Source organism: Vespa velutina, chromosome 6 (genome assembly GCF_912470025.1).
Source record: "Vespa velutina chromosome 6, iVesVel2.1, whole genome shotgun sequence".
Classification (NCBI taxonomy): Eukaryota; Metazoa; Arthropoda; class Insecta; order Hymenoptera; family Vespidae; genus Vespa; species Vespa velutina.
In genome coordinates this window covers 7,354,388-7,381,887 of record NC_062193.1, presented here as the reverse complement: position 1 = coordinate 7,381,887, position 27,500 = coordinate 7,354,388, and the positions used below count along the sequence as shown (strand labels likewise).

General features: G+C 31.6%; 1 protein-coding gene across 1 annotated transcript in view; it reads left to right on the top strand.

Annotated features, from left to right (window-relative positions):
* The window catches only part of LOC124949601 (transient receptor potential-gamma protein-like), a 65,647-nt gene that overhangs the window by 28,093 nt on the left and 10,054 nt on the right, over positions 1 to 27,500 (top strand). The window contains exon 4 of the mRNA XM_047494926.1: positions 25,305 to 25,594. Coding sequence (XP_047350882.1) covers positions 25,305 to 25,594 — 290 coding nt within the window. The remainder of the gene's footprint in view (positions 1 to 25,304; positions 25,595 to 27,500) is intronic.

The window sequence follows — 27,500 nt, the reverse complement described above, 5'->3', positions numbered from 1 at the left end:
TTTACTCCGTCGCCATGCAAATAAGTTTCTTTTCAACCCTTACGTTAAACTTTCTTCATTCTCTCGCTCGAATATCATATTCTACTTTCTCTTCGTCCCCTATTAAGTTTTCTAACTTTCACAAATGCTTCCTATTTTATACTCTAGAGTTAATCGTAATTTTTTTTTTTTTTTTTTTGACGATAACCTGTTCCCATAAGCACACAAATCTACATATACACAGATACAGACATAAACAATACAACCTATTAAATTGATAACGTATAGATTACCGTAATATTAGTTCATTATCCGAGCTATTCGGTCTTCATTAATTTTATGACCTCGTTCGACTATACCGTGAGAAACAAGTATATTTCAGAAAATTGGAGAGAATGAGAGAGAGAGAGAGAGAGAGAGAGCGAGAGAGAGAGAGTCAGACATACAAATAATTCAAACAGCTAAAGCTCATATAAACGATTTGAACGAATTTCAGTTAGCTAGCTACTCGTTTCGTATTAATCGTCCTTGGCAAATCCAGATGGATTTCATTCTCGTAAAGCAACGAATTTCCCAACAAAATTGTTGGATTGCGTCTTGGGATACACGGAAACGTCGCTGATCTTTCTCATGTTTGGTAGAAAGAAGTCGTCGATCACGATGAAGGATCGCTGGTTTTCGAAAAGCATCGAATATCCGTGCCGTCTTACGATAATATTTATAGGACGGTATCGAACCCGTTGAATTTCCACGAGGATAGGAAAAATTCAAGGAGAAGGCAAACGATTCGTAGCCCGAGTAAAGAGATAGGAGGGTGGGAGGGAGGGAGGGAGGGTGGGAGAAGAGGGGTAGGAGGAGGAGAAGGAGAAATTCAGTCTGTCCGATAAAAGGAGAGAAGAATGTTTCATGTTTGTGAGAATGGAAGACATCGTAGCTTTTTATACCACAACAAAACCCTTTATATGTCATACAACTATTTATCGAGTTCAAAGACCGAACGCGTATTTCGTTTGTCGTTTCTTTGAATTAGAAAAAGAGAGAAAGAAAGAGAGGAAGAAAGGGAGAGAGAGAGAGAGAGAGAGAGAGAAAGAGAAGAAATTTCTTCAATGATTTGAAAAAAAGAAGAAGAAGAAGAAGAAGAAGAAGAAAGAATTAAGAAAACTATATAGTATATTTATCTTTTTACTTTTTTTTTTTTTGCCGCCGCCTCCCCCCTGATACACATTTATAAATTGTCAAGGAATCAGCTGGATCGAAGATCATTAAAAGAAATTGGAAAAAAATTGGTTTCTACGCGTGCTGAGTTAAAAAAAATAATTTCTATACGTATCTCTGAGATTATAGATAGATACATATATATAGATAGAATTTAACCCTCGTTATTTTTTTATACGATTGTCATCTATGACATCTTACGTGTCTTTTGACATGTCGTTAAGAAACAACTAACGATTGACAAATGAGAATGATCGATCGACGTTGCGTATCGAGAAGTAGATCACGATTTAAAATATTATATATAGATATTCCTCGATTCGATGATATTTTTATTACGAAGACATTTCATTGTTAGATATGTAAATATAGATTGAAATTTATATATATATATATATATATATATATATATATGTACACATATACATGCATTAGATATATATATATATATATAACTTTTACTCTCCATTTGAGAATCACTCGACCAGATGTAGGGGAACATTCGATTCTATTGTTAGAAATCGCATTCGTTTTAGTTGCCAATCTTGTCGGAGTCCCCTCGGAGATCGTGAACGAATCGGTAGGTAGGATGTAAGTGTGTAAGAAAGAAAGAAAGAAAAAGAGAGAGAAAGAGAGAGAAAGAGAGAGAGGACAAAGAAGAGAGGAAAAGAGAAATGAAGAGAATCGAATAGGACACGCGGTAAATCGTACGAACAATCTGACGGGGATGGTAAGTCAATGCGATATAAGGACGTTAAAAATTTAGTGTGCGAGCGTGTAAGTATACTATCAATAGTTACGATATATACGTGAAAGATCGTTCATGAAACTCGATTATCTTGTTCACGTTTTTTTCTATCACGGTTTTTCTTTCACTATTGCGCCGATATTTTTTTTCTTCTTGTTTTCTTTTTTCTTTCTTTCTTTTTTTTATTTATTTATTTATTTATTTTTTTTTTCTTATCTTTCTCCTTTATTCTTGTCCTATGTGAAACGTGAAAGGTCAAATTAGTACCAATGAAATATCAAGTATATATGATCTTCTTCAGTGAAAATGGATCAGAAGGACAAATGAAATTTTTTATCTACATACGTAAAAATAATTCACTTCGTGTATTCGCGGTTTTCTATTAATGACATCAGGTCCTCTGTGTGTTCTCTCTGTAATTACGAATTCGCGAAAATTTAGCGATATTTAGTACGATTGAAATAGATTCATATATTTGTTACTTTCTCTCTCTCTCTCTCTCTCTCTCTCTCTCTCTCTCTCTCTTTCTCTCTCTCTTTTTCTATTTTAAGAGACACATATTCACAGACCAAAGTGATTAATTCTGCTTTTAGAATGTTTCTTCTAAATTTTACGAAAGATCTTGATTGTTATCAAACTTTTTTATTTAACAAATTAAATGATAACAATTTGCGTAATAATTAAATTTAACATCACGATAAATAACAATAATTTGTGTTGAACGTTGATTAATAAATCATATAATAATTTTAATTTATATACAATTCTATTAATTTTCTTTACTCTGTGTTCTGTGGGATTTAATCAATTTGATAAATGAGCGGCTCGTTTATAAAAAATTCGGTTGTCAAGATTGATACCTTGATATATATATATATATATATATATATATATATATATTTAATTATATATCTGTAGTTATAATTACTCTGTAGAAATTGTTGAAATTAATTCTTAGATTTTTTTTTATTCTTTCTTTTTTTCTTTTTTCATTTTTTTCTTTTTTTCATATCCTCGCTAATAAATTTAAATGATCATACGAATCTTTCATGAGATAAGTAGATTTTGCGAGTAGATATTGTTCATTTAATATTATAATATTTAACATTGGAGTATATAATTCATTCATTCATTTATTTATTCGTTCGTTCGTTCGTTCGTTCGTTCGTTCGTACGTTCGTTCGTTCGAGATCGCGTTTAAAGAAATTGATTTTCCGAAGAAACACTCGAACGTGCAACAAATGAGGAAATAAAATCTCGTTTCCTGTTCCGCCATGATTGTTTATCAGCATTATATATCTATATCTATATCTATCTATCTATCTATCTATATATATATATATATATATGCTTTCGTCGAAACAATTTAATTCTCTTCGTTGTCGTAAATCGAGCCATCAACAGATTTTCTTCGTTGATTTTAAATTCACAAAAAACGAAAGCCATTTCGTATCTCGTGAATTAAGCCGAGATTAAATCGTTCGTTTCAGAACAATCTTAATGACAATATAGTTAGATATTTTTGTTAGAAAATCGAGTTTCTCTCTCTCTCTCTCTCTCTCTCTCTCTATATATATATATATATATTTAACAAAAAAAGACGAATAATAGAAGATACTTTAGTATCTAAGTGGTCAATCATGGGCGTTACGAGTAAGGGGATATCTCAGTTAAAAAAAAAAGAGTTCCTATAATACTGAAAGAATATAACCTTCAGGGATATCTAATTTCTAATGACCAAAAGACCGGCTACTCTTCTTCTTCCTTTCTATCTTCATCTATTCACATAGAAACCTTCTTTTCTGTTGCCACTAATGCGCTTTTTAGATAGCACCTTGAAACAGAAGATCCTACAGGATTGCTTTTTCCTGTATGTCTTTGCTGTGGCTTCTTCCAGAATCTTTTACTGCCTTTTTTTTCTTCCGTTGAAAGAAGAGTGCTGTGGTTAGTCTCTTTGTGAAAGACAGGGACGACGTAATTTTGATAAGAATCGATATCTTTACTCTTTCTCTCTCTCTCTCTCTCTGTATATATATATATATATATATCTCTTTCTCTTTCTTTCTCCATATTCGATATTCGAGATACTTTGTCTTACAAAATTTTCCAAACTTTCCAAACATGGACGTCGTCTCTTTTGTATTAAAATTCTATATGAGAAAGTCGAATTTCTTATATTTATCTTTTATCACATACATATTTATAGGACAGTACCTATGTCGTGGAAATTCGATTTATCGAGATACAACGCCTCAATATTTTTCTCTTTTCTAAGGTAGAACGAAAGACGAGAATTTCCATGGCAGTTGGTGCGCTTCCACCAAGCGATGAATCGTGATACTTGAACTGTTGATAAATAAAAGAAAGAGATAAGAGAATCTTGGAAAACTAGATTTCGACGTTTCGATGTCGGTCAAAGTTTACAAAAGAATATGAGAAATGAGAAGAATGGTAAATAATCTCTTCTCTTTCGATTTTCTTCTCTCTACGGTATTGTATTTTGTAAAGTTTTTTGAGAAAAAAAAAAAAGTGTAAGGGACGAGGGAGGGAGGAAGAGCCAGTGGGGGGAGGGGGGGGGAGGTGGACTGAAAGATGACGACGGGAAATTAATGGAAAATATTCTATTTTCTTATATAGATTTTAATTAAATTTTCGAAGATCCATTATAATAAAATCTTCGTACTTTTGCAAGATCATAATTTTTTGTTTTTCATTTTTCTTTTTTTCTTTTCTTTTCTTTTTTTTTTTTTCATTCTCTTTAAACTCAATCTAATTATAACGTATTCTTATCGATAAGTTTATTTATTTATTTATTTATTTATTTATTTATTTTTTTTCTTTTCTTCAAATGCCTCCTACAAAGGAAAAAAGTTATCTCGAAGAAAAGCGTATCTTTGTTAAATGATTTTTAATTTTTCTTTCCCTATTAACGATCTTTTACACGTTTTATTGGCTTAACGTTAGAGCGTAAGTGTATGTAGTAGTAGTTGTAAAAGTTGTAAAAGCAGGGTCGATCGTAAATTTTCTTTTATTTGGAGAAAGATAGAATGAACGCGTGTAAAATTGATATTTGTGATAGAGAAAGGAAGTAAGCAAGACAATTTTAAAGAAGGAAAAAAAAAAGAATGTGAGAGAGAGAGAGAGAGAGAGACAAAGAAAGAACGTAAAGCATCGTATATATACACACACGACTTATTTAGATATTTAGGTCGTTTCATACAAAGTATTAGTGTTTATAACTTTGGTATTAATAGAATTAAGAAAGTTTGTCTTGTAAAAGATAGTTTGATACACGGTAGACTTTAATTGCGCGACAAGATAACACATATAAATATTCAATTTTTTTAAAGTTATAATATCCAATGTTATGTATTAAAATACGGAACATAACGTCAGTTTTAGTTCTTTTTTTTTTTTTTTTTTTTCCCTATAAAATTTTCCTTTTACCAAATACAGCCTTGTTTTTTATTCGTACTTGCGTCTCTGTTAATTTTCTAATTTTTAATGTACGAAGTTTCACAAATGTTATCGATATAATGGTATTTGTATTTATACATATAGATACAATGTACTAAATTGTTTTGTCAACAACTCCAAGGTAAAGGAATTCTCCAAGGTAATGTCCCTCTGAACATTAGGTAGCATATGTAGATACAGAAGAGGAGGACGAGGAGGAGGAAGAGGAGGAGGACGGATGGACGGTCGGACGGGGACGGGGATGGTCGGTCTTACCCATTTGGAGCACATTCTACTCGTCGTGTTGTGTAAGAGCTAGATACACGATTCCCTGGTGGATGGATAGAACATCATTGTCCTCTTAGGTGTAGCATGATCGTTAGATTTGATACCAATCGATTTCTTTTTTATGGAAGTATCTGGGAGAATTTCGAAATTGTTGACAACGACATTTTCGGTATTTTGTCAGTAACAGTTGTGAAATTTCACACGCCATTAGAACTTAACAGAGAATTGTTCATTCAGAGAATTGTCATTTTAATTCTTAAACTCATACCGATTATTTGTACATTTTCTGCAAAATTACGTCAGATATAATTATTTTTGAGAAAGTTTGTATATGTTGTACACACACACACACACACACACACATATATATATATATATATATAATATATAAACCGCAATTAAAGTCCACCGTACAAAACAATTTCCTGCAAATGGAGCTTTACCGACACAAATACTTTATCCGATATATAGTCTGTATATATATCGTAAGATTCATTAAGATTAAACTATACGAAGTAACGAATTGGGAAATAAATTAAATCTAGTTTGACGCTCGTATAATTTAACTCCACTTACTAAGGTGTTTTTCACGAAGCATTTAATTACAAAAGTTTACATAACGTAAACGTACCATTCGGGATAAAAATGTAAAGAAAGGGAAAGAAAAAGATTGATTTTCGATTTTCCTTTTTGTATATCTTCAACGATTCTAATAAATCCCAACAAAGAATAAAACACGTTTGAGAATAGAGTGCTTCGTTTTCGAGAAAGAAGAGATATAAAGTCAACGAGCTAAGAGAAACCATAGAAATTGCATTGGAGGCCTCGATAATGACCTTCGAATAGAAGTAGACAATCGAAATCGATTTTTATCCCCATTGAATTCGTAACGCCACTGAACAATTCCTCGTTTTCAACGTTTCACGATATCCCTTTTATTGGCATTTACGTCATTATGATTATTACGCACGCGACAGGAGAGGTTCGATTTCGCTCGGTATTGCCATTCAATTCGATTAACGTCGAGTTTCATTGATAGATCGATTTTGAAATACGTGGTCTTAACGATCGTAGGACGAGGCCAGTTTTAATATTAATCGTTAGGTCGTTTAACGATACACGGCGCATCCCTTTTAAACGATTTATCGTCTTTCTACATACAAACGGTAAGGCCTCTCATTTTACCAACAAGAATTGACGTTGGTACCTTTGACATTTATTTCTGTCCTATACAAAATGAATATGGATAATGTTCACGAATCTTTCAAAAATGCATAGTGGAATTAAATGTTCTATGTATGTACCTACGTACACATACACACACACACACACACACACACACACACACACACACATATATATATATATATATGTACGTGTCTATGTACGACCGATCAAGAGATTTTATTTTTCTATTTCGAATGCTGTACACGTAATAAGAAATCGTGTTCGATCGGAACGAACGTGATAGAATTTTTCAATGAACTTCGTTATTAATTTCAAAATTCTGTGGTCTTCTCTCTTGTTGAATATTTATTATGTATTATTAAACGAACAATGCTTGTACAATAGCTGTATATTTGTATATTTGTATATTTGTTAATTTTATTTTTAAAATGAGTCTAATGATATCGATGAAATAGAATGAATTTAATATTTTTGAATTTAAGAAAATCTATACCTAGTTAGACTTCGATATTTTGGAAAAAGTCATTTGGAGGGGGGAGGAAGAGGGGAGGGGGAGGGTTAGTGGTTAAAAGTGGTTATTAAAAGTGGTTTTTTTTTTTTTTTCAATTTTTTCTGATCATTTTTATTGATAAAAACGTAACACTGTCGAAGATCTTTTCTATTCAAAACTGAGATACAAAAATACAATCTAACAAGAACGGATAGAACATAAAAAGAAAAGAAAAGAAAAGAAAAGAAAAAAAAAAAATAAACAAAGAAGAAGAAGAAGAAAGAAGAATTAAAATTTTTTTTTCCAAATAACTCAATAGAAATAACATACTACTGATAAAGAATGTTTTTTCGGAGGGTTTTGATTATTTGCTCGGTAGATTATTTTATATTTTTATTCAAAAAATATAGGTTATGCAAATTTTGATCGCGACAGAAAAAAAAACTCTCCCGCATTTGCACTGAACATACATGGATGTAATTCAAAAAAAAAAAAAAAAAAAAAAAAAAAAAGAAAAAAAAATAAAAAATAAAAAAAAAGAAAAAAGAGAAAAAAAATACATTCATCAGAAGTCGTACGTTGTTGGAAACGTAGCGTATAAAGCTTACTAAGCTGCTTTTTCTGCTGAACGTAGCCATTGTGATTGTGATTTGTGACATTGTAGCCGAATAGCTACAAAAAAATTTGTTATTCTCTCCATACTCCTTTACCACCCTTATTCGATCTTCCAAACATCCCATAGTATATTCTGTATGACAATCTTGATATATTAACGATAATACACCCCAAAAAAAAAGGAGAGAGAGAGAGAGAGAGAGAGAGAGAGAGAGAGAGAAAACAAACAAACGTACAGAGAGAGAAAAATTGACTTTTTAAAACGTCGAATATCGGTCTATTTTCACGTGACGTTTCGTACAGGTCTCGTGGGATGGACTTCGCGTTATGAAAATTTTACCATACGTGGTGATAATCATGGATCGACCAACGGCATTGTGAAGGATTTCATAATCATCATAATCATGTTTCATTTTACATAAAATAATCATAACGGTATGAATGGAAAATCCAACGTGGGCTACCGTTTGTGCATGCGGCATTCAACATTTCAAATGAGCCAGCGAGATGGTAAACTATCGGTATTTCACTCTCTAGAGTTAGGATAAAAAGAGAAACGAGAGCAATGATCCTCAGGAGAAACATCCATCGTAGAGTCAGACAGAATGACGCGAGTTACTGTACTGAGAGTGTGATGAATATCCTCCGGGCGTCGATAGAAGGAAGTTGCAAAGGGCGTTTCACGTTTTTGGATATTCGCCAAAAATGCAAGCTTACGTACATATGATTACATTCGAGAACCCATCAAAGACACCCTATCGTCGTTTTATTCGCTTAAATCTTTACCACTGTATTATTGAGTAACGAGCAGAGATTTTCCACTGACCTGAGATTCTCTCTTTCTGTGAAACATATAAATTGTGGAGAACAAATAAAGAAAAATGGAAAGGAAAGAAGAGACAGATAGATAGATAGATAGATAGAGAGATAGAGATAGAGATAGAGATAGAGATAGAGAGAAAGAGAGAGAGAGAGAGAGAGAGAATAAAGATAATAAAAAGAAATCATTGTTTATCGTATAAATACATATATATTTAATCGGTAATAGTACTGTTTGATAAATATAATAAACCATAATAATAATAATAATAATAATAATAATAATAATAATAATAATAATAATAATAATAATAATAATAATAATAATAATAAATATAATATTTAGTAAATATAATAAACGTTATAAATTGTAAATCATGATCATAAAAATTATTCGATCAAATCAATTTAATTCTATGATATTAAATTACGGACAAAATTCTAATACAAGATATAGTCAAGTATGAATTACAGTAAGAAAGTTGTGTTACTTTTAATTGGCTCGAGTATTATTTCTTTTTTCTTTTTTCTTCTTCTTCTTCTTTTCTTTTTTTTTTCTTTTGTTTAAGTTAACAAAACAAAATAATAGATACAATGAATTGTGAGAAAGAGAGAGTGAGAGAGTGAGAGAGAGAGAGAGAGAGAGAGAGAAAGAGACAGAAAGAGAGAGAAAGAGAGAGAGAGAGAGAGAGAAGGATATAGGGAAGAGCCGCGTGCGCGAGTACCGATCGATCTCGCGACGAATTTCCTGGGCTACGATGATGACGATGGTGCGTTCGTATTGAATATGTTAGTGGATGAGAATCGTCAGAGAAACTCGTGGAAATGTTGACGAGGCTCACGTGATTCGACTATAGCCGGTGATAAGCGGTTTAGCGTACCGAGATTTCGTGGCTTTGCGTTTGGCCCAAGTTCGACGGTCAAAGACGACATCTATTTGGCAACAGCCTCCATTCCTACCCTCCAGGTTCATTTCTAGGATCAAGAACGACCTGGATACATGCGGGCGGTTTCACTAAAGACAGAGGGAGAGAGAGAGAGAGAGAGAGAGAGAGAGAGAGAGACAGACAGACAGATACCTATGATATGAGAAATGTCAACCGATTTGAGCCAGCTCATTCCTTATAATATCTATCCCGGAAATTATTAAAGGCTTGATCGAGTCTAATCAATTTATTTTCTTTTTTTTTTTTTCTTCCTCAGTAAAACGCTATTCTGTTTTTCTTTTTCTCTTATCTATTTCTCTTACTTCATAGACTGACACATAATTTTAACAATTGTTATTATATATATATATATATATATATATATATATATATACATATTGAAATTGTAAACGAACGAATATTAATCTCCAAAATTCGTCTGTTTAATTTGTACACGTGTATATCCGTTTGATCTTTTCGATCGCTACGAATTCTCGACTTCGATATTCTTATCACAAAGTTCTAAAGTATTTCTCTGATTAGCATAATGGTAAGGAAAGTTGACGAAGTAGTAGTAGTAGTAGTAGTAGTAGTAGTAGTAAGAAGAGAGATAGAGAGAGAGAGAGTATGTGTGGGATGAGGGATGACGACGACGACGACGACGACGACGAGAATTATTCTTGGAAAGGAAGGACTGATTTGCAATGATACATTTATGAAGGGATAAGGACGGTAGGGGTCATGATAATGAATCTTCTCGTGAGTTGCTAACACGACTGGCTTGTCAGTGTGCATGACAGTGCCGATTGCGGTGTAGGAGCGATGAACGTGCCGTTTACACAGGCAAATGTAGGTTAATCGTCCCTTCTCCCTCATATACATATATATATATATATATATGTGTATACATATATACATATATATATATATATACATACGTAATGTAACTATTGTCAAGATAGTCAGAGTGAATTTCTTTGGTGATAAGAAAAGGATTTCGAATTTTACTAGCTTAGCGCTAGCTAAAGATTAAGGGGAATAGGAAAAAGGATGAGGCTCATTTTCGAAGATTTCTTCACGGATACTTAAGTTCGTGGCGACGTCTCATCTTGAAGACTGGCTCATAAAATGGAATCGATGACGCGTGTTATGCATGGACGTTACTAGTCTGGACGTAAACAGGAATGGTGTAACATAGATATATGTATATTTATATATATATATATATGTGTGTGTGTTGTAGGTACCAACGTAAATTCGTATTCTTCATGTAGACAAGAATAAGTGAAATAGAAAAAGAAAAAGAAATAGAAAAAGAAAAAGAAAAAGGAAAAGGAAAGAAGAAAGGAAGCGAGCCATGTCACAAGGGTGCCCTCTTCTTCCGGCCGATAAAGTCTTTCGCGTTTGAGACAATGGCCGCGTAAAAGCTTCGGAAACGAGAAATTTCTGGTCGACAGAGTCGATAGTGAGCTTCTTTTCTCTTTCCTTCTCATATATTCTTTTCTCTTCTCTCTTCTCTTTCCTTTTCCTTGAACCTTTCATTCTTTTTCTCATTCCCTTTTCGACTTATCTTCCGTCCACATTTTTCTTCCTCTTTCCTTGCTCCGTTGCCTCATGTTCGTTCACGAAAAGTCAATTTTTTGAAAAATTGCACTAGAAAAGGATAATGAGAATGAGAAATATCCATATGGTGACATTACTTTTTTTCTCTCTTCCTCCTTCAATATTTATCAAGAAGAAGAAGAAGAAGAAGAAACGATGATACGTCATTGCTCAATAGTATAATGTTTTCATATCGGACTATCATAATGAATATTATATATTTATTTTTTTTTTTTTTCAGAAAGTATAACATTAGTGAGATAAACCACGAAAATTTAGTTTTACGATTAAAAAATCAGAAAAGATGAGAAAAGAGAAAGGGGGAGAGAGAGAGAGAGAGAGAGAGAGAGAGAGAGAGAGAGAGAGAGAGAGAGAGAGAGAGAATAAAAAATATCTCGACACAGTTACTCTTCGTTCTGCAGTCGTTTTGCACGTTTTAAACGTAGAACGATCGATACGATCGAAAAATCATCGTAAAACGTATTGGAGTCTCTTAATAAAGTTCACCGTTGAACCGATAAAACGGCTGCGAAAAGAGAGAGAGAGAGAGAGAGAGAGAGAGAGAGAGAGAGAGAGAGAGGGAGAGAGGATGGGAGAGGGAGTGAGAGGGAAAGGAAGGAAGGGGTTTTTATTAAACCCCGCGGAAACGTTTCCTCAGCTGCGATTTTTTATACGTCTCGCGGATATTCGATATTGTGAAGGACATTTAAAAATCTATAAGAGTAATTCCAAATGATTTTTTAATTTTAAGGATTTCGTAGAATTGTAAAATTTAACGAAGAACGAAGTTAGAAATTGTTAAAAGCGGTCAATTACGTTTTGTGGCATTCCCGCCGCAACATAGACAAGGAAGTCTCTAGAACGTTGTTCTATGTTTTAGAGATAGGTAGATAGGTAGATATGTATACGGTAAGATAACGAGGAGGAAGATCGATCGATCTTACCGAGGATACAAGAACTCGATTAATCTTTGAGCGAGAGTTCTACTCTTGAGTCGACTTTAATCTGATTGACGAAGATACCCCTCCACCACCCCCCTCACTGCCCCCTTAGCTCAAGTATTTGTCTTTATTAATGCACTCTCTTCGATATTATGTATCGACTTTGCTTCTTACAATTCATCTTCTACTACATTCAATTTTCTAATTCTTATTAATATATATATATATATATATATTGTCTCATTAATATATAAATTTTCTTAATATATATTTTAATGTAAATATTTATATTATCATATTTTTATTTGAAAAAAAGATGCTTTTAATTAAAAAAAAAAAAAAAGATGAAGATATTTGATAAGTTAAATAATAATAATAAATATAATTTATAGAGAGGAAAATCAAAGAATTATATAAAGAAATCAAAGAAAAAAGTATGACAGGGTGGAAAATTAAGAAGAAGTCTTTCAGCTTTTTCGGGGTAAATTTTTTTCAAGGGTAAGCAAATGGAAGGCAAATAAAAAGCTTTTTAATATCAAGAGAGAAAAAAAAAGAAGAAGAAGAAGAAAGAAAGAAAGGAGAAAAAAAAGGAAGAAAGAAAAGGAATTACTTTGTTAGATAACTCTGGGGTTTTTTTTTTTTTTTTTTTTTTTTTTTGAAATCAACAAATGTATCTTTTAGAAAATTTCTTTTCCTAGTCGCGTCTATCATATATTTTAGAATTCAATAGTTCAGGGATATAGGAAACGTCGAAGCTCGATGATAATGAAAGTGTCAGAGACAATCATGGTCTGAAGCAGCGAACGATAAAGAGCCGCGTCTCGATTTCAGTAAAACGAGACGTAGCGGTGTGAGAGCTGATCGATGTAATTCAAGTACAACCAAACATTTACGTTCGCCCGTGGCGGTCAACGGAATAAAATGCGTACGGTAATGGACTATCCTTTGTCTATGTATCCGTGTGTTTAATACTTATCTGTCTATTGCGTTGGTATACATATATCAACGTGTATCGTAATGTGGGTGTGTTTGTGTCGTTGAAATTACGTCGGACACGACGCAATTCGAGTGGTAAGGTCGATTGAAAAATGATTGATGAGGGACAAGCAATCGAGAGGTAGGTTAGCAGGCAGGCAGGCAGGCAGGCAGGCAGGCAGGCAGGCAGGCAGGCAGGCAGGCGGCAGGCAGGCAGGCAGGCAGGCAGGCAGGCAGGTCGTCGAACGTTTTACGGACAACGAAAAATCGCGAACCTAAGATCGCTCTTTTCTGTCATTGGTTGTGTAATTGATATATCCTGTTACTTTCTCTCTTCGATCGATCGAAAGATCAGCTGATTCGAAATCTATTGATTTTTTCTTTTAAATTCTTTAGGAAATGTGTAAAAAAAAAAAAAAAAAACACTTAATTATTTATAATAAGGAATTCTTTTTGGCTCATTAATTAATATTATCGATGATAATAATAATAATAATTATTATTATTATTATTATAATTAAGGTATTATTCCTTTGGAGTGTAGAAATAAGATCCGAATAATAATGATCGCAAAAAGATCTGAATTATTTTCAATCGTTGGATAGGGAGAGAGAGAGACTCCTTTAAGAATTTTACGAATGAATGGAGATTTCTTTTTAAATCGAAAGAGGTTTATTTCTTTTGTGAACATTAAAGTATCCCGTTGTAAAGTCTAACGATAAATTGGCATACGTGTCGTAACCTTTGAAATCTTTCTACTCGAATGAATATCGTAGTCGTTTCTCGACTTATCGTTAGGTATGCGCTTTATACGAGGGTACTCTTGAACAATGAAAGTTCTGAGAAGGTTTTCTCTCCTCAGGAGCATTTATTATTAAAAGTAAATTCACCGTAAACCGCTAGATTTATTCCGAAAGCGATAACAAGGACGAACATTCTTAGAGAGAGAGACACACCAACTACGTTATCGTAACTTCTCGACCATTAAAGCCCTTTTACATAAAAGACAAGACAAGTTGGTTCTGATCCGATAAGAAAATAATAGTATCGATTGGCATCAAACTGTAACAACTTGTGAAATGTATTCGCATGGAAAGATGAAACTTATTCTGTGGCGCTTTTTTCTCTCTCTCTCTCTCTTTTTTTTCTTTTTTTTTTTTTTATAAATACATAGAACGATCAAATTATTTAAATTTTGTACATACGCGTTTATATAAGGAAAAAAAAAAAAAAAAAAAAAAAAAAGAAGAAAAAATATAAGAGACCTTCTCAAAAGATCTTATATTGTAATTCAAGTTAAGGTGGGTGGGGAAAAAAAGAAGAAAAAAAAAAAAAAGAAAAAAAAAAAAAGAAAAGAAGAAAAAAGAAACGAGAGATTTCATAAATAGAAATAGAGAAAGGGATGAAAAGGAAAGAAATCCTTTTCTTTTTTTTACTTTCAGAAGATAAACTCCGACGAATAAATTTTTTCCGTTGAGTACGTTCGCTGATGAAGAACGTACGATTTCTTTTATGTTAATATCTCGCGACGAGATGGTTCGACGATAATTAAAACTTCGTGTTAATTGTCAGAGATAAGTGTTGTAAATGAGATTAGAAAACTAAAAACGTTTGAGCTATGACATTGTCAAATACGAAACGAAAGTAAAACGTTCGTTTTTCTTTGCGAAGCTCTCGTAAGAAAATGAAGTTTTATTCGCCTGTCACAACAGAATTTATTGATCAAGTTTCTCAAACGATAAACCAACATCACGTTCTTCTTTTTTTATTCTTTCATTTTCCTTCTCTTCTTCTTCTTTTTTTTTTTTTTTTTCCTTTAAAAAAATACATCATATTTTTCATTTTTTAATTGATACCTAATTAATCGTTTATTCTTTTACAATATGTATCTCTTTATATATATATATATATTTTTTTTTTCTTTCTTTGATAAATACAAAGAAAGTTCACAAGATAGCGTCGATCAAATTTATTAGGCAATCTTATTATTATATCTAGTATCTATTAAAAATAAAATGACATCTTTTTATTATATCTTCTTACATGACAAAACAGAATGAAAAATGTATGATGAAATTTAACAGATGGGATTTCATTGAGATAACTAAAAGATATTTCAATCGACGAATTATTATCTATTGTTGGTTTTTAAAAATTTCATTCAGCAATATGATAATGAATAACAAATGCTTTTTTTTTTTTCTTGTTTTTTTTTTTTTTTTTTTTTTTTTTTTTTAATACGTGATATAACATTTACATTAGAAGATCATTGACCTAGATCGATTTAAAGAATTTCAATTCGAAATATCAATGACACGGATGTATTTTTAACGAGTAACACGTATAAACAATATAAATTCCTGAAATTGAATTCACAAATCAATGATAAACAGATGGGTTTTCGTTACTTGCTACATATATATAAGAGTATTACTGGCCTATATCAATTCTCAGAATTAGATTTGGAGTTCAATACATTTTTGGGATAGGTCATGTTATCATTCGTTTTTCCGAGATTAAAGCCGAATTGATCGGTGATCTTTCAAAACGTTTATCTTTCAGAATGGAATATCGTGAAAATTCATAAAAGGGGGCGAGGTGGGAGGGGGAATATGGTTGAAAAAAGGTAGAAGAGATAAAAAGAAAAAAGATTTCACTTTTGTACTTCATCATTTATAACGTATAGATAATTTTCAATTATATGATGTGAAATAATAGAGAAAGAAAAAAGATTGATAAATAAAATATTCAAACGGTTATTATCTCAAGATCCTCGTTAAATCGTTGATTTAATTTAAACTTTTAATTTGATCACGTGATATAATTGTTAAAATAAAATGAAATACAACGTTAATGAGTAATTCTTTGACAGCTCCTTTCTCGTTGCAGCTGCGAAAACGAAATTTCAACGTGACGTAGATGGCTCTTGGTCACAATAGCCCATGGAAGTGTGTTAGAAACGGTAGATGAACTTGGTGAAATACGTATGTTCATACGAACGTATATATATATATATATATATACACACACACACACACACACATATGTATATACGTTTTACATGCCCATGTACGTATATAAATGTACACACTCTTACGAGACATCGTTTGTTACGAATACGTGTACGGTTTGGCCGGTCGATGCACAAACTGAATACAGTTCACTTCCTGCGACTGTAAACTGTGTTCGATAAAGTGGATTACTTCCGCATAAAATGGTGCGAAGAATATGAAAAATCTTCGATTGCTTTGATAATCCTACATTAATGAGTTACGTTCGAAACTCTTGAGTGAAATAATAAACGAAAGTAGAGAAAAAAAAAAAAAGAAAAGTAGAAGAAAAAGGAAAAGAAATAATAGAGAAATAAAAAATATGAAAAAAAGAGTAATCAAAAAGGAAAAAAAAAAAGAGAGAGAGAGAGAGACAGAGAGAGAGAAGGAACTATATTAATTGTTGAATTTTAAGAAAATAAGATTAAACCAGGTTGCCACTGGTTCGTCCTTTGCGCCACTTTCATTATTTTATCGGCACCGCCGGCGACTATAAAATTACGCTTCATTTTCCGAAGGAATGAGTAATCCTTCGGAAGTCGAAGGACCTAAAGCGGAAAATCCGTGAGAGATCGTTAAAGCACCATTTTCTATCTTGGCTTTCTTCTTTCTTTCGTACATAAATTGCGAAAGGCCTTCCTTCGTTCGCGTCGCGTTTATGATGCGACGTTCCCGGCGAGTCCCCTGATTTATCGGTGAAATATTGATTTTTCATTTGCTTCACAAATGAGTCGGGCGTTCCATCTTTCCTTCTCTTTCTCCCACTCTCTTCTTCATCTTCTTTTTTTTCTTCCTCTACCTCTTCCTCTTCCTCCTCCTCCTCCTCCTCCTCCTCCTCTTCTTCTTCTTCCTCTTCTTCTTTTTGTTTCTTTTCTTTATCAATCTTTTCCTTCTCTCGCCAACATGCAATTCTCGGTTGCTTCTGTTTGGTAGCACGAATGAGAATTTTTAACTTTGTATATATGCGCGTCGGATTTAACGAACTTCTCTTCCCACTTTCTTGACATTTCGTTTATGAAAGAGTAAAAACAAATCTGGCAGACTCTCTAAGAAATCTTTTAGTAACTCTTGATACCTCAACTCATCCTTTTTATTCGCTTTCTATTCGTTTTGTAAATTCTTTTTTGAAACAACAAGTATCATTTGAATGTCGAATTAAAAAGATAAATAATTTTTCAATATTACGATGATATTTGATCGTGCACTTTAGAGAGAGAGAGAGAGAGAGAGAGAGAGAGAGAGAGAGAAAGAGAGAGAGAGAGATAGATAGTCAAATGAGACGATTATAAATTATTTTCAAAATTATCAATGTTAAGAACAAATCTTATTTCCTTTATTAAAATAAATATTATTTATATATTAATTCATAACATAGTAATAATGCAATGAATAGTAACAACGATAATAATAATAATAATAATATTGATAAGTTGTACATGATAATCGTTCAAATTGTTGGATATAATTAAAAACTAATTAATCTTCCTATTAATTGAAAGTACATTATATTTTCCAATTATAGTTCAAATTTATGCTCATTATCTTTTCGTTCGAAGCTTTTGTTTGGTTTCAATTATAGATATGAACAAAATATTAACATCAAATGGAAATAAAAAACATTGTCTCCTTCATCATACACCTATCATAAACTTTTTTCTAAGTTATAACGTTTTTACGCGTAACGTAACAATCGATTTAGTGTGAGTTAAAGTAAATAGTTTTAATAGACTGTGAACTTATACTTTTCAGTCTCTTATATTTATATCTTTCTTTGATGGTGCCGTTAGATCCGTATTAGATATGACGCAGCTCGTTGATAAGCATTCATTTTACGATATAAATGAATGAGAAATAATAAATATAATTAATAATAATATAATAATTGATGTATAAATTTTCGACGAAAAACGAGACTTTATCGAATATTTTGTAAAAAATAATAATTAAATGGAATACTTATATATTAAATATTATTTTATACATTTTATAACGCGCGTGTATATATGCACAAATAATAATATAATGTACTATACAGTATAATATTAAAATTTCATGATTCATGTAAAATAAAGAGCAGAATTGAATCGGAAAAAAGTTGAAGCTTGAAAATAGAATGATTCATGTACGCAAAAAATAATAGTAACGAGAGTAAAAAGAAAACAGTTGATGCATATCTTGTATTTTACAACTGTTATTTAAATGTATAAAAAAAAAAAAAAAAAAAAAAAAAAAAAAAAAAAAAGAACCAATATTCATGAAAGAGATGATAATCCATAATAAAAGTGTTTATTAACAAGAATTTTTCATTAACTTAATATATATTAAAAATATAAATGTTATGATGAACATAAGGAGAATAAAAAATACAATATTATAACTTGACAAGTGTGAAAGAAAATATCACTAAAGCTATTAAAATTTCAAAGTTTTTGGAAATACTTTCGGATGAATATCGATACTTCGTAAGTCCTTGAATAAGAATGAATAAGAATGAATAAGAATGAATAAGAATGAATAAAAATGAATAAGAATAAATAAGAATAAATATTGACGGAGAGAGTTTCGATGTTTACTCGTCGGAATGCAAAAAAAAAAATAAAAAAAATAAAAGAAAAAAAATAACTGATAAAAATTGTTAAATTAAAAAAAAAAAGTTTGTTCTTGTCGGTATTAATTTAAGATAACGATTCCAAGTGCAATATTTATTATGAAATTTAAAAATGTCATTTCTTTAAAATCAAAATCGAAGAATTATTTTTGAACTTATCATTGGCACGAACCATTATAAAACTTACCGTATGATGGATGATCTTAAGAGAATAATGAGATCCCTTTAAATTAATTAAGGCCAAAGGTTGAGAACAAATCGAGTTAGGTGGTGTTGATACATTGGTTGATTCTCGGTTATAATTTAATTTAATGGCACATTAAATTAAATTAATGGCACACACACACACACACACACACATATATATATATATATGTATATAAATCTGAAATCTAAGATCTCCGAAAAACATGATCTCTTCTGATCCTTCTGATCCTTCTGATGAAGGAATTTTGGATTGCCTTTGTCGAAGCTTTTTTTTATATTTTTTTACTTTATTCTTCTCTCATTTTTTCTTTATCTTTGTACATTTGATCTCTTCAAAGTAATAACTACGTTTCATTATTTTTCTTTACTCCATTTCTTTCATTTTCTCCTTCACTTTTTTTTTTTTCCACGGAACAAACACGTCGATCATGTAAAAAGCCGCATGCCGCAGCTCAATCTCCCTCTTTCCTCGTAAAAGATTCTCGTCGACTTTAAAAAGACAAAAGTTCGATAAATCTTTCCTCTACGTTTACCTCGTGGCTTTCTTTGAACTCTCATTACGGACTTTCTTTCTTTTTTTTCTTCTACTTTTCCTTTCTTTCTTTCCCCCTCCCCCCTCCTCTTTTTTTCCCTTTTTTTTTCTTTCTTTCTTTCTTCTTCTTCTTCTTTTTTTTTTTTTTTTTCATTTTCATTTAACTTATCCCAAAGTTCATACGTACCAATATATCCTCCTATTATACTGATAATTAATTATCACTGTAATCTAATTGACTTTAGTATTTTTCCAATTGAAAAATAACTATAATCCATGAAATATCTTTTCTCGTTATACGATAATGAAAGAAAATAAAGAAAGAGAAAAGAGAAAGAGAATAAAAGGGATGAAATAAAATTGGTCTGTACTATTACCGACGTAATTAACAACATTCCTTATCAGTTAGGAATGTTACGGACACAAGGCATTCGTGCCAATTGTTCGTTCGCGTGCGTTCATGACGTTCACGCTGCATAAGCATTCACCTACGAGTTCGTCGTTCGTGCAAGTCTTTCTTAAGCCCGATATTAATGTATTTCTATAGATACATGCATACATGCATATATACATGCATACAGACATATATACATACATAGAATACATAGATACATAGTGAAGGCTTGCTAAGTTATTTTCAACGTACACATAGTTACGGGAAGGTGAGCAACAGGTGTAGTATAGCACAAGGGTCGACTACCGCATCGGCCTCCCTGCAGTGCTAACTCTCTCTCTCTCTCTCTCTCTCTCTCTCTATATATATATATATATATGATTCTCTTTCTCGTTCTCTCCTGATTGTCGATTAGCTAGCAGATTTCGAAACTCGGGATATTAATTCCGTTAACGTGCTCGAGAAGTTGGTACTTCCAAGTTCGGCTCCTTATCCGATTTTAACTCAGCAAGAGGTCGCCGATCGTCTAATCAACCAAGTAAGAAATATATGGTTCGCGTTAACGATTCCTATTTTTCATAGTCCAATGAATTTGCTAGATGAAACCATAGTACTTGTCGTTCATTTTAATTCTGGCTTATATATGTAAGACGAGTAAGAATAACTATTTATATATATATATATATATATATATATATATATATATATATATATATATATATATATATATATATATATATATAGTAATAGTTGAGTTTCGATATTTTTTTATATTATCACAATTCTTTTTTTCTTTTCTCCCTACCTTTCCTTTCTCTTGTTCGTTGGTGAAGAAAAAAAATAAAAAGAAAAAAAAAATAAAAGAAATGTCGGTTAAAGGGTTAAATCGATCTAGCAAACTTCGTTTAAAGGTTGAAACGTGATTAAGCGGAAATTCTCCTTCTCTCTCTCCTTCTCTTTCTTTCTCTCCCTCTCGCCCCCCCCCTCTCTCTCTTTCTCCCTCTCTCCCTCTTTCTCTAGTTTTCTTTCTTTCTCTCGTACTTTCGGTCTTTCGTTGCAATCAGGGCACAGCCATCGATCTTTGTCTTTTAACGAGTAAAGTTATAGAGGAAAGTTGCGCCAAGATGGAACATCGATCGACATCGAATTTCCGAGACGAAAGCACGCAAGAAATATTTGATATACCCAGAAGGAATCGAATTTGTGTGTTAGATGCAGGTGCAATATATCGAGTTGTATTAGTATATCCTATACTCGCACGTACATATAGTCACGTCTTTATCGATCTAAGCTCGCATGTAAACACGCGATTCGCGTTAAGCTCAATGACCCGAAAGAGGTCGCAAGATTTCGTAACAGCGAGAGAGAGAGAGAGAGAGAGAGAGAGAGAGAGAGAGAGAGAGAAGGGTTTTATCTTTTAAAGAAGAAAATTTTGTTCGTCAATTTTTCTGACATATCCAATATGTAAAATTAAAATCGTCGAAATATAATTTATCATCGTCTATGTCTCTCTATACCTGTCAAATTTTTTTTTAGTAATATTTAAAGGAAAGGAGAGAGAAACAAATTATTGAATTTTTCTGAAGGTAGATCCAAATATATATATATATATATATATATATATATATTTCTTTTTGAAACCTTACGAAGAAATCTTTCTTATATTTTTTTCTTAAAAGAAGAAAACGATTCCAGTGTCCTTTTCTCAAAAAGAAAAGCCACGTAAAGAATTCAGTTTCGAGAAAGTGCTTCTCCCCTTTCGATTTTCTTACAAATCGACATTACTATATATATATATGTATATGTATGTATGTATGTATGTATGTATGTATGTATGTATGTATGTATGTATGTATGTATGTATGTATGTATGTATGTATGTTTGTATGTATAAACGAAGGAGATACGTCCCAAAAGATTTCCACAGGAGTAAAGGAAATATATCTTTGATGTTGTTTACTGCGAGATCTTATAGATAGCGGAATTGAGTTTTTCTTTTTCTTTCTTTCTTTCTTTCTTTTTTTTTTTTTTTTTTTTTTTTTTTTTTTTTCAATAAAATAATTTTTTCCTATCCCTTTTCTTTTCTATTGTCAGACTTTTTAAACTTTGGAAGAAAACTTGTCGTATTCTTTTCATTTGGTTGGGTCACGTTAAAGAACTTAAAAAAGAGTGAGAACTCGCGAAAGAAAGAGAAAGAGAGAAAGAGAGAGAGTGAGAAAGAAAGAGAGAGAAAGAGAGAGAGAGAGAGAGAGAGAGGGATAGCAATATGCTCTCAACTTTTCTTTGATTAAGTCTCTTTTCCTTATTATTATATTATATTTTAAAACTCAAATTTATATCTACTTTAAATTGTTCCATCTTCAACACGAGACACCATCATTATAACGAACAGCCTCTGGGCAAAGCCTCTCGTAAAGTTTCCACGCAATTATTAGAAGATGCATATGTATATACATATATATATATATATATTTATTCATGTATATATATGTTTAATATGCATATATATGCATAATAAGCATGTATAGTGTGAAAGATGGCACGACTTGTTTCGAAACTCGTGTTATCCGAAATTCTAACAGCCTTGTCGGATTCTAGGTTCTACGAATAAGTTTTAAACGACGAAAGCCACAATTCGAAAGTTGATAATAGGAAAATGATATACGGTTTTTGTTGACCAGACAAGCTTCGGTCCGTTTCTCATAATGCCTGAAATAAAAGTCATTCAGAATAGGAGAAAAACGTTTCATTTCTGTTCCATTTCTGTATCATTTTTATGTATGATATATTTGTGCTATATGTCTTTCTTTCTTTCTCTCTCTCTCTCTTTTCTCTTTAAGGTTCGTCTGGGAATGTTATTAAATTTTTATTCCACTTGAATCTATCTTCATGGTTTTATATGAATGAAGTTTTGAATACGATTGTCGCATTCTATGTGAAAGTTCACACGCATTCGTCGAATGAAATTTCATTTTAGCTGCTGCTATTAATGCTGACGATTACGTTGATCTCGAATGTTCTTTTTTGTTTTGTGTTCTTTTTCTTTTTTTTCTTTTTTTTTTTTGCTTCATTTTTCTTTTAATTTTTTTTTTTCGTATTTTTTTTTTTTTTTTAATCATTATTATTACTACTACTATTATTATTATTTTTTTGTTGCTTCTTTCCACTCTCAGTATCTGACATTTCTAAGAAAATATCTTGTACCGGCCTAAACTAACGAGAATTGAAACTCGTGTTACGTGACGAAGAAGCTTTCTTTTAGATAGAAGATTCTTTCTTAAGGAAAAAGAAATCTCGAGAATATCGAGAAGAGAGAAAGAGAGAGAGTAAAATTTTATCTGGATGTTTTTAAAAGACAAAAGAGTAAGAAGGTGAATCCGTGGATCCTAGAAATCGAGCTATAGACGATAAAGGAGCGAGACAAAACGAAGGATTTTCAAGTACGAAGAAAATAGCCAAGTAGACAGGGATCTTGTTGCATTTTATTATCATCGCTAACGAAAAAAGAACTTTAGCTTTTTCCATCGAACTAATATTTTTTTTTTTTTTTTTTTTTTCTAGAAGTCTTTTTCTATGGATTTCGTTTAACGAGTAACGTAACGTTTATATTGTTTTACGATATTATAAAATAATAATAAAAATATAAACGAAAAAAATTTATCCTATATAAACTTTTCAATAAATATATATAAAGAAATAGTTTTTCTCTTCAGTGAAATATTTATAAGAAATAGATTTTGTCACACGTTTTAATATATTCGAGATAAATTGTTTCAAAAAAAAAAAAAAAAAAAAAAAAAAAAAAAAAAAAAAAAAAAAAAAAAAAAAGGATTGAACAAAACCAAAAAAAATGTCATTGTAGTATCGTTGTAATATAAAATATTGGATTCACATGGTTATAAGTTGAACGATAATTTTCAGCCTGTCTGGTGCATCTTCGAATGCATAACTCATAGGAATGAATTATCGTAGCACACGATCATGAACAATGGAGGAAACTTTGTGAAATGTCACTAACAGACACTTTCAATACACATATCGTTCCATTACCGATTATTTTTACGTGTTTACGTAGATATAAGAATTTTTACTATATTACGAATTCGGGAATCATTTGAAGAGGAAAGAAAAGAGAGAGAGAGAGAGAGAGAGAGAGAAAGTAAGAAGAACGTGGAACGAGGATTACGATTAAATCGAAGTGAATTTCTTTGTATGTTTGTCAAATCGAATCGTAGTTCTGTTCCAAAGTTCATCAAAAGTCTCGAATCTCATGTAAGCTCATGTAAGAAGCTTGAAAAGCGGTGAAATAAACTTATTACGGCCAAGTAACGTAAAACAAAAGGGCGGGAAAAAAAAAGAAAAATTAGAAGAAAAAAAAAAAAAAGAGGAAAAATCGAAGCCATCCTCGTGAGCGTTTTTATTGTAGTCTGTTTGTGTAAAACCAATAAAGAAAAGTGTATCATTCGATCCATCATCCACGTTTGGATTACATACGTGGGGGATGGGGTCGTTCCATTTCACCGAGAAATCGAACCGCCCACCCCCCTATTTTTCCTGTTTTCTATGATATACTTCTCTTGCATCTAATCTTTATTTGCATATACACAGATAGGCACTTACATATATACATACATACATACATATGTACATACATACATACATATATACGTAGGTATATAAGCATGGTGATATGTATCGACGAGCCGATAAAAGGAGAACAAGATTTTTATCCTTTTACTTCTCTCTTATTTCCTTTTTTCTGGTGGGGGGAAAAAAAAGGGGAAAATAGTATTTTCTCGAAAGGAAGTATATATCATCGATCTATATGACAGAAATCGCGAAATATACATAAAAATACATTTATTGATTCTATGAAATGAACTTCGCATTTAAATATTATTTCTTTGAAATATAATAAGTTATATTTCATGTTAAAATCTTTGTCACCGTATTATATATATATATATATAAAATAATTCTGTTGGATAGTTTCCTTTTTTTATATAAAAAAAAAAAAAAAAAAAAAAAAAAAAAAAAAAAAAAAAAAAAAAAAAAAAATTAATGCAAATGAATAGATCTTTTCGATAGAATAATAAGTGAAAAGGATTTATTTATTATCTCTCATAAAAAGTTTTACTTTATTTATCAACACGATAAACGATAAGTTCTTAAAAAGAGAAGAATTTAAGTTACGAAGAACAATAGATGTATCCTTGTATCCTTTTATCTATCATCTTTATTTTTCTTCTTTTTTTCTTTTTTCTGTCGTAGAAAGCGCGTACGAAGATGAGGAGCATATCGCCAGGGGCGGAAGGACCCCTGGTGAAAACGATTTCGACGAGGAAGGTGTCGATGGAACAGTCACTGGTACGACGTTCGATCTAAGAATGGCGACGAACACGTCAAGGGGTCAAATATCCGGCGCGGGAGGAGGCTTCCTTAGGGGTGCCGGCCAACAACACGTCAACTTCGATCCAGAAGCACCCCCGTTGCCACCCCTAGATACCACCCAACAGACTACGAACCTCCTCGAGAGACCCGATGCCGATAAAAAAGTTAAGGTATAATATCCTTTCTTTTCAATTTTTTCTTTAAAGCGTTTTAAAAGGATCGAAATAGGTTGTACGCTAGCGTTCTTTTTTTTTTTTTTTTTTTTCTTTCTTATTATTATTATTATTATTATTTTTTTTTTCTCTCTTTTTAATCTCTAATCGATTCCTCGAGAACAACAAATCAAAATTAGAAAATATATCGGATAGCTTATATATATATCTATATATTTATATTTGAAAAAAAAAAAAAAAAAAAGAAAAAAAAAAGAAGAAGAAAAAAAAAAAGAAAAATAAATGAATAATAACGTACTCGCTTAAATAATTGTTCGTAAAAAAACATGTCAGAGGATTAATATTATATTTTCGTATACTCTTTGACTCTTTCGTTTATTCAAAAGATCTCAGATAAAATTGTTAATTAATTCATATATTTGATGAAAAGCATGCATTTTAAACAAGTTCGTTAATAGTAATAGTTAATAGTATTACGAGAAGTTACATGACGTTGAAACTTTTACGAAAACACGTACTTAATACTAATTCAATGTTTTTTTTTTTTTTTTTCGTTTTCCTTTTTTCTTTTTTTTTTTTTTTTTTTTCTTTCCGCCTTCTTTTTTCCTCACTAACTCATGACAAACGATTACTTTTAAGCATGGAATATGAATAATCCATATGAAGGATTTCGTTTGAAGGAGAAAAAGTAGGATGCTTTGATTATATTCCCTTGTGAGAAAAAGAAAGAAATGAAAATGAAGAAAGAAAGAAAGAAACAAAGAAAAGGAGAAAAAGAAGAAGAAGAAGAAGAAGAAGAAGAAGAAGAAGAAGAAAAAAATAAATGAAGAGCTCGAATAAAATTTTCTTCTTGTACATGGAAGAACGATTTAATTTAGATTTACAATACTTAAATTAAATCGGATTAGAGATTACGAACCGTAATTATCATTTGGAAGAATTATTTCAACTCTCTGAGTTGGTCACGAAGGAAACAGTAAAAATGGAAAAAGTTTAAAGAAAAGGGGATGGTTGAAGGTGGAGGGGGAAGTAGAAGGAAGTGGAGGAGGAGCGAGAGAGAGAGAGAGAGAGATAGAGAGGAGGATGGTTAAATGCTTTTGATTCGTTTAAATGCAAGTACCGAACAAACAGCTTTCGATGTAACGAAAGGGGTAATCGCGAGTGGACGATAACGACGTTACGACGTCGATCCAATTTGTGAAACTCGCGAATAAATTGAGAAGCTCCGTTCATTTTATTATTTCCTTTACCACTACTATTTCCTCTTTCTCTCTTTGTCTCTCTCTTGTTTTTTTTTCCTCTCTCTTTCTCTCTCTCTCTCTCTCTCTCTTTCTCTCTCTTTCTCACTTTGTAGTTTTCCCTCGAATTCATTGAACCGCAAAACACATAGGAAATCCTGTGATAAAGAATAATACTTATCGTTCGTTCCGATAATCAATTTCATTTGATATGAACATTGGCAAGATAAAAAAAATATTTCTCCATATCAACTTTATCAGTTTGATGATTCGTATGTATAAATACGTATCACGTATTATGGATATATAGTTAGACTACATTTGTTAGACGACATTGGAAATACTGTCGGGGATCCTATTAATTACCATGATACGTTTGTACGAAATTAATTAATTATTCTATATTTGTATATTGCTAGCTTCACGCTTCTTTATATAACAGGATCTAACTGAAATGTTATTACGATAGGTACGTGTAAATCCAATCGGTATATATAATTTATTATCGATAATACTGAAAACGTCGGACATTCGTTACATTTTAATTAGCGAATTCGTCAACTTTCATCGTAGCGAATTTCATTATCATTATCGTTTATGTTTTTATGAACGACCGACAATTTTTTCGTTTTTTTTTTTTCTTTTTTTTTTTTTTTTTTTTTTTT